Raw genomic sequence first — 18,497 nt, 5'->3', positions numbered from 1 at the left:
CATTCTTTATAGAATCAAATCTTAATATTTGCAAATCCTTATTTGCGGCCCCAGTACTAAAGCAAAGACATGGCATGTTGCAGACCCTTGCAGAATAAAGAAAATAAGTTTTAAGTAAACCAGGTTTAGATAACTGTTTGAAAGGTATGCAGTAGTTTTCAAGCAAGGCTTAGAAAAGAGAAGGAAGAAGTACTATGGCTACCAGTCAGCTTTATCTATTCAAAATCGGTGCTTTCAACATCCTGTTTTTAATGAAGATGAAGGACACTATAGTCTGCCTGCCTTGTCTGTAGATGAAGAGATGAAGAATAGATGTAAGCATTGAGTGGTGAAATAGTGAAAATAAAAAAAGACAGGTGAATAGTAGTCTGATAGTAATGTTGTTGTAAAGTATTGTGACTGGAAGAACATTTATTTATATGAAAACTGAATAAACAATTTTTGATGATGATGATATTGTTATCCTGTCTTTTTTAGTCAACTCAAGGCAACAAATATATAATTCTCATTTTTAATTAGAATTAAATGTGTTGGCTATATATAAAAGTCAAAATAGTGTAGGGTACTTATTTCCACCGCTCCTAATTAGAAAATGAAGTTTCCTTAATAATTACCGGTAACCTGGAAGTTTTAGTTTCACTCCAGCTAAAATCTCTTTAATTTTTTTTTCAACTGTAGTATACTAGCATCCTTTGAAGAATGCCTAATCACTGGTAACAGTTCAGGCATGCTATAACTAAACCTCCTCATAAATTGAGAAGTGCCACATTTCCATGTTAAATATAATTTAACAGCACTTCAATGTCCTTGACTCTTAACTTCTTACCAAGAATTTATTCGCCAAAATATTACCTAATCAGTAAGATGGACATGTCCATCATGTACATGTGCAATAAATGTATTACATGTGCAACAAATTTCCTTCAAACAGGTTATATCTTCAGCACAGAGGAAATAATGGCCAATCTTATAAAAATATTATTTAAAGGAGTCAATAAGCCTGAAAAACAATGGTTTTTTTTTCTGAACTGATCAATTTTTTTAAAAAATATGTTTTTAATACCTGAAACTTCTTATATTTTTTCTCTTTTTTTAAATGGTTTTTTTTGGGGGGGGAAAGTTATCATAGCTCCACAGCAATCTCGCCAGAGGAGCTTGGAAATATAGCATCTGAAGTTATATTATTAAACTAAATTCATCTTCCAAGTTCAAATGTCATTTATGAAAAGCAGCTACATAAGCTAGAAAAAGATATACTACTTTGAGGTGTTCTGAGATGTTCTAAGGCAGTGGTGGCTAACCTTTTTGGGCTCCTGTGCCAAAAATTGTGCGCGCGCTCATGTGCCAGCACCCAGAACGCAATGCGTGGCCCCTCCACCCCTTGCACATGCATGTGCAATCCCCCGCTGCTGTCCCCACCCCCCTGACCTGCACTGCGCCTCACAGCTGATTTTCGGCTGGTTTGAGGCCTTTTCAGCCTTCCCAGAGGCTTGAAAAAGCCTCTGCAGGCCGAAAAAGGCCTCAAACCAGCCGAAAATCAGCTGTGAGAAGCACGCATGCACAATGAGGTAAATTTGCCTGCAGCTTGCGTGCCGGCACAAATGGCTCTGCGTGCCACCTGTGGCATGCATGCCACAGGTTTGCCATCACGGTTGTAAGGTGTTATTCATGCTTGCACATACAAGTTATGAATCTCATGCCTTGGAATCTAGATCTAGTTCTTATCCACTTCTAAAGTGGAGAACACACATTGATTCTTAACAGAAATTCAAAAATTTCCACTGTTTGATCAGCAAGGCTTTCCAAGCCCCATTAAATCCATCTCATCTATCTAATCTCTATAATATTTGTGTAAGAGCCATCCTCTTTTCTACCTTAAATAACTGTGCTCTTGCTGATGACTGTTCCGGTGCTTGTTCTCCAACCACAGTATTGAGATTGGTGCATTTATATGGGGTAGGGACAGGGAGAACAATACATTGGGCAGGGAGGGGTTAACAAAGGGAATGAGATAGTGGAAAATTAGCCAACCTTTGATGAAAGAGGTAATCAGTCACTGAGATTCAAGTGTCTTCATTTAACCATGATTAAAGAAAGGCCTGAGTTTAATATAATTTTGGAATGTGTCTACAATAGGGGCTTTCCCCATCTTATCCAATCATGTATTACTTTTGAGATTCTTTCATTTTATCATGTAACAGTGGTATGATCGAATTTATCAAAATACTTACCTTCCTTTCTTCCCCCTAAGAATTACTTTAGTACAAGGAAATACTCTCTAAAGAGAGAGAGATACCCTAAATACTTAATTAGAAAGAAAAACTTTTAATTCTTGTCATTTTAGCCAGGATATGATGATATCAAACTGGAGTGGAAACTGTCTCTGGAAAAGCGGAAGAAAATTAAAGGTTGGTGTTCAAATCTTAATATTGTATTTGACAAAGAGCCATGGTGGCGCAGTGGTTAGAATGCAGTACTGCTGGCTACTTCTGCTGCATGCCGGCTGCCTGCAGTTTGACAGTTCAATTCTCACCAGGCTCAAGGTTGACTCAGCCTTCCATCCTTCCGAGGTAGGTAAAATGAGGACCCAGATTGTTGGGGGTGGGGGTTGATATGCTGACTGTAAACCACTTAGAGAGGGCACTGGAAAGTGGTATATAAGTCTAAGTGCGATTGCTATTTTCTTAAACCAATGTCTTTAATGAATCTATTTATAGAATATAAACAATAGCTTAAAATGTTGTTTTCCAAAGTGATTTAAATGATGCATTTTACAATTACTTTCTACATGCCTGCTTTTGAGCTGTAGTAGATGTTATGTGTTATCAGATTCAGGGAGACCATGTCTCTGAGCACACTTGCTAGGGATCCCCAAGGGGAATTTCTGGTTTGTTTTGTGAGCTTCCCAGGCATAGCACTGCATAAACAAGGTTGCTGAAGTAGATAAACTTTTTCAACTGATCTTCTTACATTTTTTTCCATTTAGATAATGCCTTCTTTCTTCATTTGCTCCAAAATAAATACTTTAAATTACTGAAATGGCTGTAGATATTTTACTGCCAATATATGCCATTCAACTGTGCTTCTGATTGTTTTCAAATTGTTTTTGTTGCGGTATCAGAGATTTGGAGCAAGTGAGATGTGGGTAAAAATGGTGCAGTGCTACTGCAGTCCTTTTTTTAAGAGATCTCTGGGATTTATGTCCAGCTCTAATAATTCATACTTCCTTTTATTGTGCGTGCCTGAACTAAAATACCCATTTGTTTTAAATATTACACCCAAGCAAACGAAAATGAGGCAATTTTCCTAAATATTTTAAAAGGAACAATGTGAAATAATGTAATTGTGCAAGTTCATAAATGTCCAGAAAAAGAGCATGGATGATATTATCTCATATTATTTCAGCTTGTCGGAGGTAATTACAGTTTCAGCTGGATTCCATTTGCCATTTCTCAAAAATATGTGTCTCATTGTTACTCTGAGGGACAGCATGACCATGTTTCTGAACAGTTTGAAAAATTCTATTCTGCTTTGTATGAATAGATGTTCCCTAATACTTAGCTGCATTCTTTTAAAAGGATTCTTTCACGTTTATTATTCAGAAAAGGTATACTATATCGCCACTCATCCTAAATGCATAACTCTGGATAGCTAGCAAGACATGAAAAAATAATTTTAAAATGCAATGACCTCATCCAACAGTTTTATGTGGATATTCAGTAGAAGTGCGGAGTGATTTGAACCCTGAGGTATCTCTCATAAGTGGGCCCTAGGGCTTGACCTCACTGCCCCCAATGCCAATTGAAACCAGCCCTGGAAAAAAGAGACCCACTAAAACATAGCTTCCCCTCTTCCTGCCCTGATGCCTATTGATGGTTTTGAAGGCTGCTGAGAGATCTAGGAGGACAAAGATAGATGCATTACTACTGTCTTAAGGCCTTGAGAGCATCCACAAGCATAACTAATGTTATACCTGGCTTGAATCTGAACTAGAAAAGGCCCAGATAATCAGCTTCCTCAAACACCTATGTAAGTTATATACATAGCTCCTACCACCTTCTTTACAATCTTCTCTAAAAGGGGAAAGATGGAACCTGAATGAAAATGATGCAGTATTGTTGGACTGGAGAATGTTCTTTATTTAAGGAAGTTACTCATGGAAAATTGTTTACTTATGGATAATACATTTAATGCTAGTCTAATGAAGTTTCCCCCCCCCTCTTCTGTCACCCCCAGACAAAGAATCCTTTTATCCATTGATAGATATAAACTGGTGGGGGGAGACTTCTGTCATTTTGGCTCGCTGTTCAGGTGCTCTGACAGTGTCATCAGTGAAGAACTTGAAAAACCTGTTGGGGAAATCCTGTGAATGGTTTGAAAGCGCACCTCAGGTCACCTCGGCTCATGAAGGAGGATTTCTATGTTTGGAGGTAGGAAGAATTTGCAAAACCAAAGAAGGTTATTAATTGTACATGTATGATAATATCACCTTGCAAAAATATTTTATGTCATTTGAAAGGAAATTTAAAACAGGATTTCCTTTATTAGAATAAAACAGAATATATTTGGGAGAAGAGCTGTTGTCTTGTCATAAAGATCCTAGAGTTTCTTGTCATAAAGATCCTAGTGAATTTCTGATGTGCATTGTTCCTTGCTCTCTCATGCCCACCAGTAGGAGATTGAAATGTTCTCTTCCATGGTTGAGCATAATGGCCATGCCCTCAGACGTAGTTAATGTTAACTGCGGTTCGTTTGAGATAAGCCAAAAGCCTGATAAGTTATAATTTTGCATTGTGATAATTAAAGATGAAAGTTAAAGCTTTAAATCTTCTTGTGTGTGCTTGCAGGATGAAATATTTTGGTAGTATCTTAATTAGATCAATTAATAAATAACTCAGTAACATGCAGGCTTTTAAGTGTTGTAGAATGCTTGATCAAGCAAGAGGAAAAATTAAAGAAAATAGAAAAGAGAATGATATTAAAGGGATGAAATTTGTATCCTTCAGATGTACTTTGTTGTAGATACTCAAATTAGGAATTGTTAGGTGTTCTGATAGGCAATCTTAGCACAGTTGAGATGAAGAAACGGTTATTTCCATTTTTGAATATCTATTGGTCAAAATATTGTCTAGCTTAGTTGAATACGGTGGTGGTATTCAAATTTTTTTACTACCAGTTTTGTGGGTGTGGCTTGGTGGGTGTGGCAAGGAAGGATACTGTAAAATCTCCAGTCAGAGGTGGCATTTGCCAGTTCTCTGAACTACTCAAAATTTCCGCTACTGGTTCTCCAGATCTGGTCAGAACCTGCTGAATACTACCTCTGGTTGAACACATTCTTTGTTAAATAGAAAAGAGGTATGAAAAGAGTCTAGCTTTTATGTGCCAAAGTTAGTTGTGCTAAATGTAAATAAAAGTCAAAGAAATCCAGATTTGGAAGTTTAAGGTAGTAGATAGATTGTACCAAATAAATGGGACTTTTGTTTTCTGGAGTTATATCTTCTTTAGCTCCTAAGAAAAGTAGCTAATTTGGTTTTGGTTGAATTGTTTTACCTATTTGTGAACATAATGGACTAGTCTTCAAATGTCAGGGATCATTTGGCACTTTTTAGAGAGAAAATGAAAACTAAAACTCAGGTAATGAAGGAAATTATCTCTGTAATACTCAAGAACACGGAGAAATGCAAATACTCATTTCTTAAGAGGGAGGCTAAATAGAAAGTCAACAGTCTTTACTGTCTTTATTAATCATGAATATTTTTAAGACTTACTTTTTTAATGAGCAGTGGTATCTTTCATTAAAGAAATACTTTCCATTTTGGAAAAAAAACCTGGCACATCTTGCAAGCTATGGCCATATAATTACCATGTTTTCTTTAAATAATCCTAAGGAAATGAACTTGCATACAGAGGTACCAGTAATAAGCACCCATATAATGAGACATTTATCATACTTACAACTTTATGATAAAACTTTGTCTACATAGGTGGTAAATGAAACTGTGTTTAAATGCTCTTTATCTTCATTCTAGTGATGGTGTCTCTATTAGAGTTCCCTTTTGATTGAAAGTCATCATTTCTATGCTTTCTATATTCAAGTAGTCTTATCTATAACTCTGATAAATCTTCTTTGGAGTTTTTCACTTCTCTTTGTGCAAGATCCTCATGGCTGTTTGCATGTGTTTTGAGGCCTGGTCTTTTAAAGACAGATTGTTTTTTGTTCCTTTTTTATTCTTTTATTTCAGTGTCTTCTGTCTCTTTGTGTGTTGACAATATTATTTTTTCTCTTTTTGTCAGTTGTCAGCCTTATACTTTCTCTTTAGATGTTATCGCTCTCTGAGGTTTTTTTATTTTCTGTTGTGAAATAATGCAAATGAAGTTTTCATTGTATTCATCCTGCCTTTATTTCATTCTTTGAGTATAATCCAGTAGATCTACTCAATGCTTTTTTAGGCTATGGCTTATATTTAGCCATCTGGGACTAAGGTATTTTGAGTTCATTATGGTTTACTTCTGAGTATATATAGAGGATTATATTGTTAGCCTTCTCTTTCCTAATTTAACTTTCTTCTTTCTTGGTATTTTGCCTTGTTTCATCCTTCTCTGGCTCCTGTTATCTCCAAATTCTTTATATATTATTTTTCAGATCATTTTGGTCATTACAGGTAGTCCTCAACTTAGAGCCACAATTGATCCCAAAGTGAGAGAGTTGTTAAGTGGATTTTGCCCCATTTTATGGCCTTTCTTGCCACCGTTGTTAAATGAATCACTGTAGCTGTTAGTTACACAGTTGTTAAGTGAATCTGGCTTCCCCATTGACTTTGCTTGTCAAAAAGTTGCAAAAGGTGATCACATCATCCCGGACATTGCAACCGTCATAAATATGAGTCAGTTGCTAAGCATCCAAATTTTGATCACATGACCACAGATGCTGCAGCGGTCATAATTGTGAAAGATGGTCATAAATCCCTTTTTTCAGTGATATTGTAACTTCGAACATTCACAAAATGAACTGTTGTAAGTCGAGGACTATCTGTATTAATGCAAAGCTGTTTTCATTTCCTTGAGCTTTAGATTTAACTAATTATTTTTAGTGCTCTCCATATGTGTGGATATACATGCACACCTGTGTTTATGGGCATGTTTACAGTGCAGTGCTAAGTAGTTCTAATTATTTTAACTTTTTCTTTTTTCAGAAGTAAGATAGTTAATAGCCACAATCACATGCAGGACCATATAGCTTTGCACTGAAGATAAATCCTTTAACAATATTTTTTAATATTCGGTAGTCACAATTACTAATGCGGGAGTATGCTGCGTAGTGACGTGTCATTTCTCCTCAATTTAATATCAGCATTTTATTTGTTACAAAAGAAAATCATGTGCAGAATTCAAATGCCTCTTCCTCCCCCCTCCTTAAGAAATACCCTTATTAAGCATATTCTAATCTATTGGGGTGTACCATATCTTTATGCAGTGAGAATTATACTAATGTCCCATCCAGTGTAATAACCTGGTTGCTTGAGAGGGAAATAGTTTTCTAGTGATTATTTGTTTGCTTGCTTGCTTCTCTTTGCTTCCAGAGGCTTTGTGGCAGCTTATTGCCTCTTTGGGCGCTGAAGCCTGACAGACTTAAGTGTGATACATTGTGCTGTTTAGTAAGAATTGCTTTCTTTGCAGTGCGAGGTAAAGTTTGCTCCAAAGAGATTGCGCTCAGAGAGCAGGCCCGGTGATGAAGATGAAGGAGAAGATGACTCGGATTCAGATGATGAAATGTCTGCAAAGGCCCGCTATTTTGGTTACCTCAAGCAAGGACTTTATTTTGTAACCGAAATGGAGCGTTTCGCTCCTTCAAGGAAACGTCCTCGCACGATTATAAAGAATTACCGGCTTGTGAATCTGAGATCCACAACCCCTGAGGAATTGTACCAAAGGAAAGTAAGTGTGAAACATAAGCTCCCTCTCCAAGTAAGGGTGATTTTAAAAATATCCTTAAAATACTGTAGAACATGAAATTATTTGTATGTTTTAGATCATTAAGTTTTGAGTTTATTTGTTTACTTCTATCCTACCTTTATCGTTTTTACAAATAACTCAAGGTGGCCAACATAGCACCCTCCTCCTATTTTTCCCACAACAACCCTGTGAGGTGAGTTGGGCTCAGAGAAAGTGACCGGCCCAAGGTCATCTGACTGATTTTCATGCCCAAGGCAGGACTAGAATTCACAATCTCCTGGTTTCTAGCCAAGTGCCTTTACCAGTAGACCAAACTGGCCCGTTTTCATTAGATTTTATTACACTAATTTCATTAGATTTGCCTTCAAGGTAAAGTGTTAGGATAGGAACTGTGGAGAAGTCTATTCATTTATTTTCACATGCCATGAAAAAGTTATGGCTGTTTAATTTTCTTATGGGAAGAATTATGGAAATTGCCTTTTTTTCAGAGTTTTTTTCCCATTTAATAAATGTTTAATGCCTTTCCTCAGCACAAAAAGTCTGCTGCGAGGAGATTTCTTTTCCTTGGTTAGCATTTCAGTACCTTCGGAAAAATTCACACTTGTCATGTGATTGGTGTATAAAATTGAATGCACCTGTTATTATGTTTATTATTATGTACGTTTGCAAATTCCTTAGGTTGACCATGTTGCTGAATTGCAAACTTAGAGGTCTTTCACCATTAGTGAAAGATTGCTAGGTATAAAAGGTCATGTATAAAATACATGTATTCAGCATGTATAAAAGGTCTCAGGTTGTTTACTTTCACACTACACGTTGACTAATTGCTTGTGTCTCAGAATTATCTCAGAGAGGATTACATGTGAATAGGACCTGTGTTTACAGATTCTCTGAATAAAAATAAATGATAATTGTTAAAATAATAAATGTTTTGCATCAGAGAAGCTGACCCTTGTAATGGAGTCCAGGTGAACTACTTTAATTTCTATATGTTTTATTTTTAGATTGATAATGAAGAATACGGGGAAGCTTTGTCACTGGCTCAGACATATGAACTTGATTCTGACCTTGTTTATCAGAGGCAATGGAGGAAATCTGCTGTTAGTGTGGCTTCTATTCAAGATTATTTGGTAGGTTTTATTATGGAAAAACAGTTTGTATATGGACCTTTCCAGAGGCGGTATCTACATAAAGCTTCGCAAATAAATTTAATAAGTATGTAAGTAAGTACAGGTAGTCCTCATCTTGCAACAATTCATTTAGTGATTGTTCAAAGACTTAGGACCGTTTTTCACACTTAACAACTGTTGCAGCATCCTCATGCCACTTGATCAAAATTTAGACAGTTGGCAATTAATTCATATTTATGACACCCCAGTCAGGTGATCCCCTTCTCTGACCTTCTGAAAAGCAAAGTCAATGGGGAAGTCTGCTTCATTTAACAGTGATACTAACTTAACAACTGCACTGATTCACTTAACAACTGTGGCAAGAAAGGTTGTAAAATGGGACAAAATTAAATGAATGTCTCACTTAACAACAGAAACTTTGGGTTCAATTGTGGTTGTAAGTCGACGACTACATGCAAATAGGGTTATCTCCCTTTTCATTCTTATTGCATAGCCAAAAAGCCATTCCTAAGGATTAAAGAGATTTTTTGCAGTGTTATAGCAAGGAGTTATATTGAAAAATTGAATGTGTTTAACCAAGCTGTGTTAAACCACAAATAGAAGGGCCTTTGTGCTCGATGAAGGTATATTCTGATTATAAGTTTTGGCAATATATTGGGGATTATTATTATTTTTTAGCCGAGAAAACCAATATTTCTATCGTGTTCAAAACTGGACTTGAACCATGAGTCTATCCAGATCAGTTAATGAAGAATTCTAAAACCTGCTTATGAATTGAATGTAGCCTAACTGGCTTTAATTTCCAATTCCTGCGTTAGATGGGAATAGCATTTTGTGAAACATTTATGGTAAAGTGCTTTCCATGCAGAAAAATTCAAGCTCAGTTCATAATACATTTTAAGACTGAATTAGTTTCTTGCCTGAGATATTGAAGAGAATATTTCTTGGAGAGGCTGCATAGATGGACACATGGATTAACCTGATACAGTGAAGCAATCAATACTTTCCTTCCTTGCTTTATTATCAGAATGTTCTAAAAAAGTCAATATACTTTTTCCCCTGTTGTTTTTTTATGGGGCAGAGCAAAATTAAGAAGCGTTCTTGGGTACTTCATGAATGCCTGGAAAGAGTTCCTGAAAATGTGGATGCTGCTAAAGAATTACTGCAATATGGCTTAAAGGGGACAGACTTGGAGGCTCTTGTAGCTACAGGGAAAAGAGAAGATGGTGGCAGGTTCGTTGGAATGGTTTATTGATTTGGCTGTCTTCTTTTGCAGTCTGTTTTAAGAAAATCTCATAGCGCATGCTTAAAAATAACTTGTGATGGATGCGTAACCTTCTCTGGTTCCTTTTGAATACCACAATATTACAGGAAAATGAAATGCACGAACCTGGCTTCTTACTTACTATAGAACAATTATCAAAAGAATAAAATATACTTGAAAGTTTAATTAGATGCATGCAAAACCATTTTTTTTTCACAATAGGAATAATGACCTAGGAATCTTTTGTGCCTGTAATCCTCCTCCTAATAACTTGGTACAAGTTTGATTCTGTTCTGCTAAATAGGGATCCAAATGTACTCAGGACTTTAGAGCAGCTATTTATTTATAGATTTATATCCCACCCTAAAGCCTGGCCAGGCTGATTGGCATGGGATCCTGAAGGAGAAGCTATTGTCTGGAGGTAGATGGTTCACTAACAGAGAAGACACCCCACCTTTTCCCTCCAAATGCTTCTTTTTTTAGTTTGCTTTAATTTTTCTTATAACCTTAGTCCATTTTATATTTGTAATCACTGAAGGTTTGTTTTATCCTGATGGAAGCTACTCAGAGTTGCCTGAACCATCGAATGAGTGATAAATATATTAGATGGATGGATGGATGGATGATACTGGTAGATAAATATTGCTTTTACAAATAACTCAGGGTGGTGAACATGTCCAGTACACCTTCTATATTCCTTACAACAACAAATCTGGGCTGGACTGAGAGAGTAACCAGCCCCAAATCACCCAGCTAGCTTTCATGTCTAAGGCGAGACTTGAATTCACAGTCTCCCACTTTCTAGTCTGGTGCCTTAACCACTAGACCAAACTTTTTATAGGCACGCTGTTTTCTATTTGAAAGTGCCAGATAGTATGATACCTTTTTCCACTTGTAATCCCTGGACTGTGGGTCAATCCTTAAATCCCACTTGGGACAATTTTATTTATCAAGTGATCTAGAAATGTTACAAATAAAATATATTATTTTCTGCTGTAAATGACAGCTCTAACTGTTCTGTTAAACATCTGTTGACAAAATTTTCAAGAAAGGCAAGGTAAAGTTTTTCGCCAGTTGTTTCTCACTTAGTTGTCTTTCAGAGAACCATATTGTTGTCTGCAGTTTTATAAGCATTTCTTTTAAATGTGATTTTGCATCTAAGTATATCTAGACATTTTAAAACAACAAAATATTTTACTCGCTGAAAAGGGCAAAAACCTCATGGATTTGTTTTTGCTGAGTATTCCTTTAATTTTTTTAAAAAATATATTGTAATCTAAATGTTCAAAAGCTTCAAATTGAACAAAAAAGCTGGCTATTGATTAAATAACTAGCTTTTTATTCTTTCATTGTTGTTATTCTCCCCAGATTTATCTTGCCGGGCAACATAGACATTGATGAACTACTTTATGAAGAATTTTTAACACCTGAGGAAGAAGCAGAGTTTAGAAAGGAGCAGGAAGTCATAAAGCATCAAGAATTGCTAGAATCAGTAGATTTCTCAAAGTAAATGAATTTATCAAGTTCAGTCTCATCTTACTGTTTTCTAACGTTCGCATACACGTTTATGAAGAGTTAAATACATTCTATTTCCAATTGTATGTATAAGAATACAATTATATATATAAAATATATAAATGTTTGACTAAACAGTAATCTAATTACGAATAGTCCAATTTATTGAATTTCCTGTTGAGGTTTAAAGTGTGGAAACAGGTACACCAATCAAATGCTAAAAGTTTTTAGTTAAGTTGTCTAATGCACAATTGATAGCTTTAATACAGCTTTTCTCTACCTGAGATTCTCAAGTTGTATCAGACTTCAACTCCCTGAGTTCCTATCCAGCATGTGAATAGTTCCTGTAGAGCAGGGGTGTCAAACGCGTGTCATCACAGCTGTATCATGTGATGTATTGGGACTTTTTTCCCCTTCCCTAAACCGAGCATGGGTATGGCCATCATGTGACGCATCCGGCCCATGAGCTGGGAGTTTGATAGCCCTGCTGTAGAGCATTCATTCAGATGAGATCTGAATGTATATATACTAAATTCTGCAGTGCAAGTAAATTTCTTCAAAAGAAAAACTGTTTAAATGCAAATTCTACATTATGAATGGCAGTCTGGATTAGGGCCATCACTATGTAATATAACACATTTAGTTGGATTCCAGGTGTATTGTATGGGACATCCAGGTGATCAAATAATATAACGAGTCATACTTAAAGCTAGATTAGAAAGTACTTTTAAAAGGCACCGTATGCCGGCGTATAGAGCGACCCGGCGTATAAGGCGACCCCCAACATTCCACTCAAAATATAGTTTGTTATATATATCGCCCCCCTCTTCTTGCGCCTTCCACTTTGCACTTTTTTTTTTTTTTTTTTTTTTGAGCACTTTTGTCTACCATGGAAAACGAATCCCGTGAAGCTGAAGCTGAAAGGAGCAGCCAGCCTTCTCCCAGCTCCCAAGGAAACGAAGGCTCGCACCGCCCGGGCTCCGCTGAGGTATCCGGCTGGGGCTGTCAGGAGTTATTACCGCTGGCGGCGGCTCCGCAGCGCTCCAGTCCGCGTTGCCTCGGGAAGGCAAGGAAGAAGAACTTGCGTGGCAGCGCTTTGCAATGGCAGCAAGCGGCTCCTGGTTTTGCTCTTTCCCTTCCCGAGGCAACGTAAGACAGGCGCGGAGCAGCGTGTGCTCCTGACAGCAGCCGAGATGCTCAGCGAGCTCAGCCAGTCGCCATTCTGGGGCTGGGAAGCAGGCTGGCAACCCCGACTCACTGAGATCATTCACGATATAAAATGCCTCAGCCCCATGAGCAACCGCAATTGCCCCTTCATTACACTTTTGCCGGCGTATGAACCAGCCGGCATATAAGCTGAGCCCCCAATTGGAGGCATCTTTTCCAGGGGAAAAAAGTGGGTCTTATACGCCGGCAAAAGGTATATTCTTTGCTTAAAACTGGATCTCAATATGTATGATTTTATTTGGGTTATTATTATTTTTTGTACCATTCTTTGAAAAGATGTAAAAGTCTCTCCACCATTTATTAAAACACAGATTAACTCTGGAACAGAAAGAATTATGTCGCTGCAGGTTGAAATTACTAACCTATTTGGATCGGCTTGCAACATATGAGGTACATCGAATTTAAATTGTGGATTGTATTGGTTGGTTTGCATCTCATCATACAAAATTTTTGAAATGTTTCATCTGATCTTGTTTTATATTTTCAATCTATTTTAGAGTTTCATTATTACAAACAGTGAACATCAAGACTTAATTTAAGCCACATGTAACTGAAGAACAAATATCTCACTTAAATATTTCTTTTTCTTTAGGAAATCCTTGGAGGACCACATGCTGCTGAGCAAAATTATGATGCAGAATTTTTCAAGAAGTTCCGCAATCAAAATATTGTGCATTCTGCAAGAACATATGCACGGGTATACCCTCTCTTAACTTCTACAAAGCTTTTTCTATGAATTGGAAGTTTTTAAATTGGGATTTAATGCTGCCAGCATAAAAAGCAGCACAACGGTTCTCAGGTCTATGTGGAAGTAAATCATGTTGAGTGCTAGCAGCTTATTCACAAGCAAAGTATGGTTGTACCTGTGGAATCCAATTAAAATATGATTTTTATTTGGCATACACAACAATTAATGTTTTCTGCTTGTGTGATCTTCATCTGATATGGGATAGAGAGTAAAGGGTCCTTTAGTTCCTTTCTCCCCATGGATTTATCACATACTATGGAAGAAACAATGTCCATCAGTCACTTTCTGTTGGGAGATAATAAGCGAGGCCTATTTTAAGTGATAAAGACTTCCCCTTCTGGGAGTAAACACTGTCTTTCTATCTAAATATTATGCTACTTGCTGATGAAAAGAACACTTGAGATATTACTCTCGGCGTATTGATCATAATTAATGGATACTTAACACGCAGCATGATAGTTACCCGAAAGGAAGACATCTCCCACCAGGGAAAGATAGACACACACACACACACACACCCCAACAAGAATACAGACAAGGAAACCTTGCAGTACCCATCTTTTCTGCTGGTATTGCTAACTCCATCTGAAACCTACACTAAAGCAATTTCTAAGTACATGCATAAATGTGACACACACATATGTTAATGTGCATTTGTGTATACGCATATATACCCACCAGGAGTCACCAAAAAGGCAAAATCTGGTAAAAAAAACAAAACTAAATGAATTTAGTAGTACCAATTCAAATTAATTGCTTGTAAAAAGCATACTGTCAGGGTTCCAAGTAATAAATCCACAGCAAACTACATTCCAAGGCATGTAGATTCCTCAAAGAATGTTTTGATTTGGAATTATCATATTGGCACATATCTGGTGAAAACCGACTCTCAGGTCTCCCGAGGTTTTTACCTAATTAAAAGTAAAAGTGTTCCCACTTTCTCAAAACACTCAGTCACGTGGTCCAATTACAGAACGGGCTGGCAGCCGGGTGGCATCACTCCGCCTTCTTCCGACTAGGTGTGAGAATGTCCTTGGTTCCCAAGAGAAAATATGTTGTTTTGGCTATATGTTCCCCTCTATCTCAATTCCCCCCTATGAAGCAGTCAAAATGGCTTCAGGGTTGACACATACTCTGTTAGTAAAATTAATTTCGTTTCATCTTACTACTTATCCATGTTTTGACTCATATATAAGTCACTTTCATACATAGAAACACATAAATATCCCCCCTCTTTTTCCTCCCAGGAGGATTGGGAAGGGGGAAAGAAAACAAGAAACAAAATAGAATGGAAAATGGGTCAGAAGAAGCTGTACTGTGAAAAAGTATCTACCTAACTGGGTAAACTATAGGATAATTATTTAACTGTAACAAAAAGGGTAAATATATATGGGGCAAATAGTCATGCCCAAGCACCAATTAATCTTTAAGACCACTCCTGCACTGCAGCAGTCTTTTCTGCAGTCATTCACCTTCATTTCCTTGTTTCTTTGTTTTCAACAGTGTCTTTTATTCTCATAAAATGTGGAACAGCACCCTTACCCCCAATTTGCAAGTAATTCAAAGAAAATTATTCCCATCAGTAAATATATCTAAAGATTGACTTACATTTTTCAAAAAAGAAAATTACTTGACTTCCCATTAATTTCGTGTTCAGTATTTTTTTAAGCAGGATGTATACTTTTTCCTGAATATTAAAGCAGAACTTTATGTCTAGGAAAGTAATGTAAGAGGCTTGGAGATTTTATTTACATATCATGGATCAGATCTGCTTCCGTATCGGCTGCCAGTTCTCTCCAATTTTCCTGAAACTACCTCCCCACATGAATATTCTTTTTTGCTGCCTGAAGCTTGGTGAGTGTATACTTGCTCTCTACACATCAATGGAAAATTATACATTTCACTTTTGAAACTCAGGGATTTCAGTTTAATAAAATGAGCAGAATTCCTGGGTAACAACTTATTTAAAATATGAGGTGCATGTGCTGCTTAGGAGAAATCCCTAACACATACATTTCTAGCAAAACTTCGCTCAGTTTGTTGCTTTTTTTCTAGAATTGATTAGTGTTTAATTTAGGTACAAGGCATATACCTTAAGGATGCCCCTTTTTCAAAAGTGCATTTTTCCTCTTCCCACTTTAATAGTCACTGATCATCAGCGACATTCTCATTCTTTATTAAAATAAAATATGTGTTTGCAGTTTGGGATTACCTACCCTGTTTCTCCAACAATACGCCCTCCCCCAATAGGAAGTACCAGCATGTTTTATAGGCATGAAATGAAATTAAGCCCCTCCCCAAATTAAGGCCTATATTAAAATATGCGAAATGGGGGAAATGGCGGGGGCTTGCTGTTAGGAAGTACTTTTGTTGCACACCCAGATATGGTACTGCCTGCGTTGACCCTGATACGAAGTGCCTCACCAATGCCGAGGTCAACATGCAAGCCGCCGCCGCCGCCCGAAGATGCAAGGGGGGAGAATTAAGTCACCCCGAAAAGACGGCCTAGCCATTTTTTCGGGCTCAAAAAAAAAAGACCCGGCCTTATTATATGAGAAACACGGTATCATTTTCTTTACTGTTCACATGTTCTTCTTTGTTGAAGAGCGGATGAATTTCCTTCAACTGTTTGAAGTCTATTGTTATCTAAGTGCATGCCTGATTTAGTAATCAAACCATGTTTTGTCCCATGTTGGATTACTGATCCATTCATTTCATTATCCTTTATAATACTAGCCATTGGTTCCTCTAGGTTTCACATAGTGATCCTTCCCAGTATTATCTCGGGAAAGAGCTTGGTGTCTTTTTCTTTAGATTAGAACATATACTGTATCACTGACTACATTTTTGCTGTTTGTGGAAGAATAGATTGTTGAGTGTATCATCTTAAGACTGATCAATCTGGTATTTATTCATCCTTATCTGGTGATGATGATGTAATATCCCAAGGGTGCTTTTTCAAGAGGCAACTGTTCTTGTTTTTTGTTTTTGTTTGTTTTGAAGATGTTTTGCTTCTCATCCAAGAAGCTTCTTCAGCTCTGACTGGATGGTGGGGAATGGAAGGATTTATATTCCTTGCAGGCAGCTGGACATTTGCATTCTTTTTGAGAGTCTTTGAGGCCACCTGGAGGTTTATCTATATCTTCAGGGGTCACCTTGTGTAGTGCAAAAGGGTGTGGATCCTTCTTGAAACTGCTGAAAGGGCTGTGTTGTGGAGCTGTGCTTTCTGCAGGGTGTTTTCTGCCCTGTGTCCCTTCACTGTTGAACACAGGTGCAGGCTGTTGATGATGAGTCTGTGTTGTCTGCATCTCAAACTGAAGCGCAAATGGTTCCTGTAGTCTGCAATTTTTCTGGAAATCCGTTCATACTCCTGCACCATTCAAAGGGTTTTCATCCCAAAGTGCATAGCTAAATGTCTGTGGGGTCATCAAGGTCATGGTTGTCTCAAAGGTGTGTCTTCGAAAAAACTTCCTTTTTTTTCTTTGATGACATTTTGCTTCTCATCCAAGAAGTTTCTTCAGCTCTGACTGGATGGTGGGGAATGGTCATTTGCAAGGAATATAAATCCTTCCATTCCCCACCATCCAGTCAGAGCTGAAGAAACAAAACATCTTCAAAGAAAAACCAGTTGCCCCTTGAAGAAGCACCTTTGGGACAACCATGACCAAGATGGCTTAGAATCTCCATTGATACTGACGATGCAATGCTTGTTGATTCCTTTCTCTAGAAAAAATAGTTAGGTGGCTTACCTGAAAAGAAAACTATATTTATGCAATATAGAAACTATATTTCTAATTGAGTATTAGAATCAAAATCTAATAAATTTGCAAGATGCGAAACATATTTCACTAGTATCAGCATTTTGTGAAAGCTGGCAGTAATGAGAAAAAGTCACTTTTGAGTGTGTTCTGGGTTCTTACATTCAACAGTTTGGGGCATTTAATAGTTTTACTCATTGAGTTAGCTCCATTTAAAAGAAAGCAACTTTTGTTTAGAGGGCCTTAAAAGAATGAATACATCTGAAGCTGGCATGATGTATTTATCGGTACCTAATTTTAGATATAACATGTTGTAGTTTTTGGTGCTTGTCATAGTTCAAAATAAAAGCTGTCTTCTCTTTTCTTTCAGTTTTTTTTTTTAAATAAAGGAAATGGCATTTGCTATTCTAAATTATAGGACTTTTTTTTAATAGTACCTAAGTCATATTGTGATTTTTTTTAATGTGTTGAAATATTGTAAAATTTGAGATATTTTAAAAACAGCATCTCTCTTCCCCCCCACCCTTCTTCTCTCTCTTTCTCTCTTTCACATGCGCACAGACACGCACACATACACAGTGACTTAACTTTTTTCTTTGCAAAATGAAAAGCCTATTAGACAACCTAATCAAATCTTCATTTTATATAGTTCATTTCTCAGATAAAGCATTTGGCTGTTTCTGCTGCTATTTGGTCTTTATTGTGTCATGCTAAGGAAGCCCTTTCAAATTTTAGTGCAGTGTGAAAATGCTTCTTCTCGTGCTTAAAATAATAGTTCTGCTTTTAGATGTGATATGACTTTCCCCCCCATTATTCCTTTCTCTTGAGGTCCTCTCTATCCCAGAAAAGACTCTTGCAGAGATATAGGTGAGAGATGGAGTCTCATGGACTAAATGCAGGGG

General features: G+C 37.1%; 1 protein-coding gene across 3 annotated transcripts in view; it reads left to right on the top strand.

Annotated features, from left to right (window-relative positions):
- Positions 1 to 18,497, top strand: part of NBAS (NBAS subunit of NRZ tethering complex) — a 155,168-nt gene that overhangs the window by 27,588 nt on the left and 109,083 nt on the right. For all 3 annotated transcript variants that reach the window (XM_087946859.1, XM_087946851.1, XM_026674297.2), the window contains exons 13-21: positions 2,345 to 2,408; positions 4,237 to 4,430; positions 7,678 to 7,935; positions 8,958 to 9,083; positions 10,165 to 10,316; positions 11,716 to 11,853; positions 13,401 to 13,479; positions 13,682 to 13,786; positions 15,555 to 15,691. In XM_087946859.1, the coding sequence (XP_087802985.1) occupies positions 2,345 to 2,408; positions 4,237 to 4,430; positions 7,678 to 7,935; positions 8,958 to 9,083; positions 10,165 to 10,316; positions 11,716 to 11,853; positions 13,401 to 13,479; positions 13,682 to 13,786; positions 15,555 to 15,691 (1,253 nt within the window). The remainder of the gene's footprint in view (positions 1 to 2,344; positions 2,409 to 4,236; positions 4,431 to 7,677; positions 7,936 to 8,957; positions 9,084 to 10,164; positions 10,317 to 11,715; positions 11,854 to 13,400; positions 13,480 to 13,681; positions 13,787 to 15,554; positions 15,692 to 18,497) is intronic.

Source organism: Notechis scutatus, chromosome 1, assembly GCF_049901735.1.
Source record: "Notechis scutatus isolate UNSWTSFEM ecotype Mainland chromosome 1, rNotScu1.2, whole genome shotgun sequence".
In the NCBI taxonomy this organism is placed as follows: domain Eukaryota; kingdom Metazoa; phylum Chordata; class Lepidosauria; order Squamata; family Elapidae; genus Notechis; species Notechis scutatus.
The sequence above is the reverse complement of the archived record's forward strand: the minus strand, read 5'-3'. Positions and strand labels throughout refer to the sequence as shown.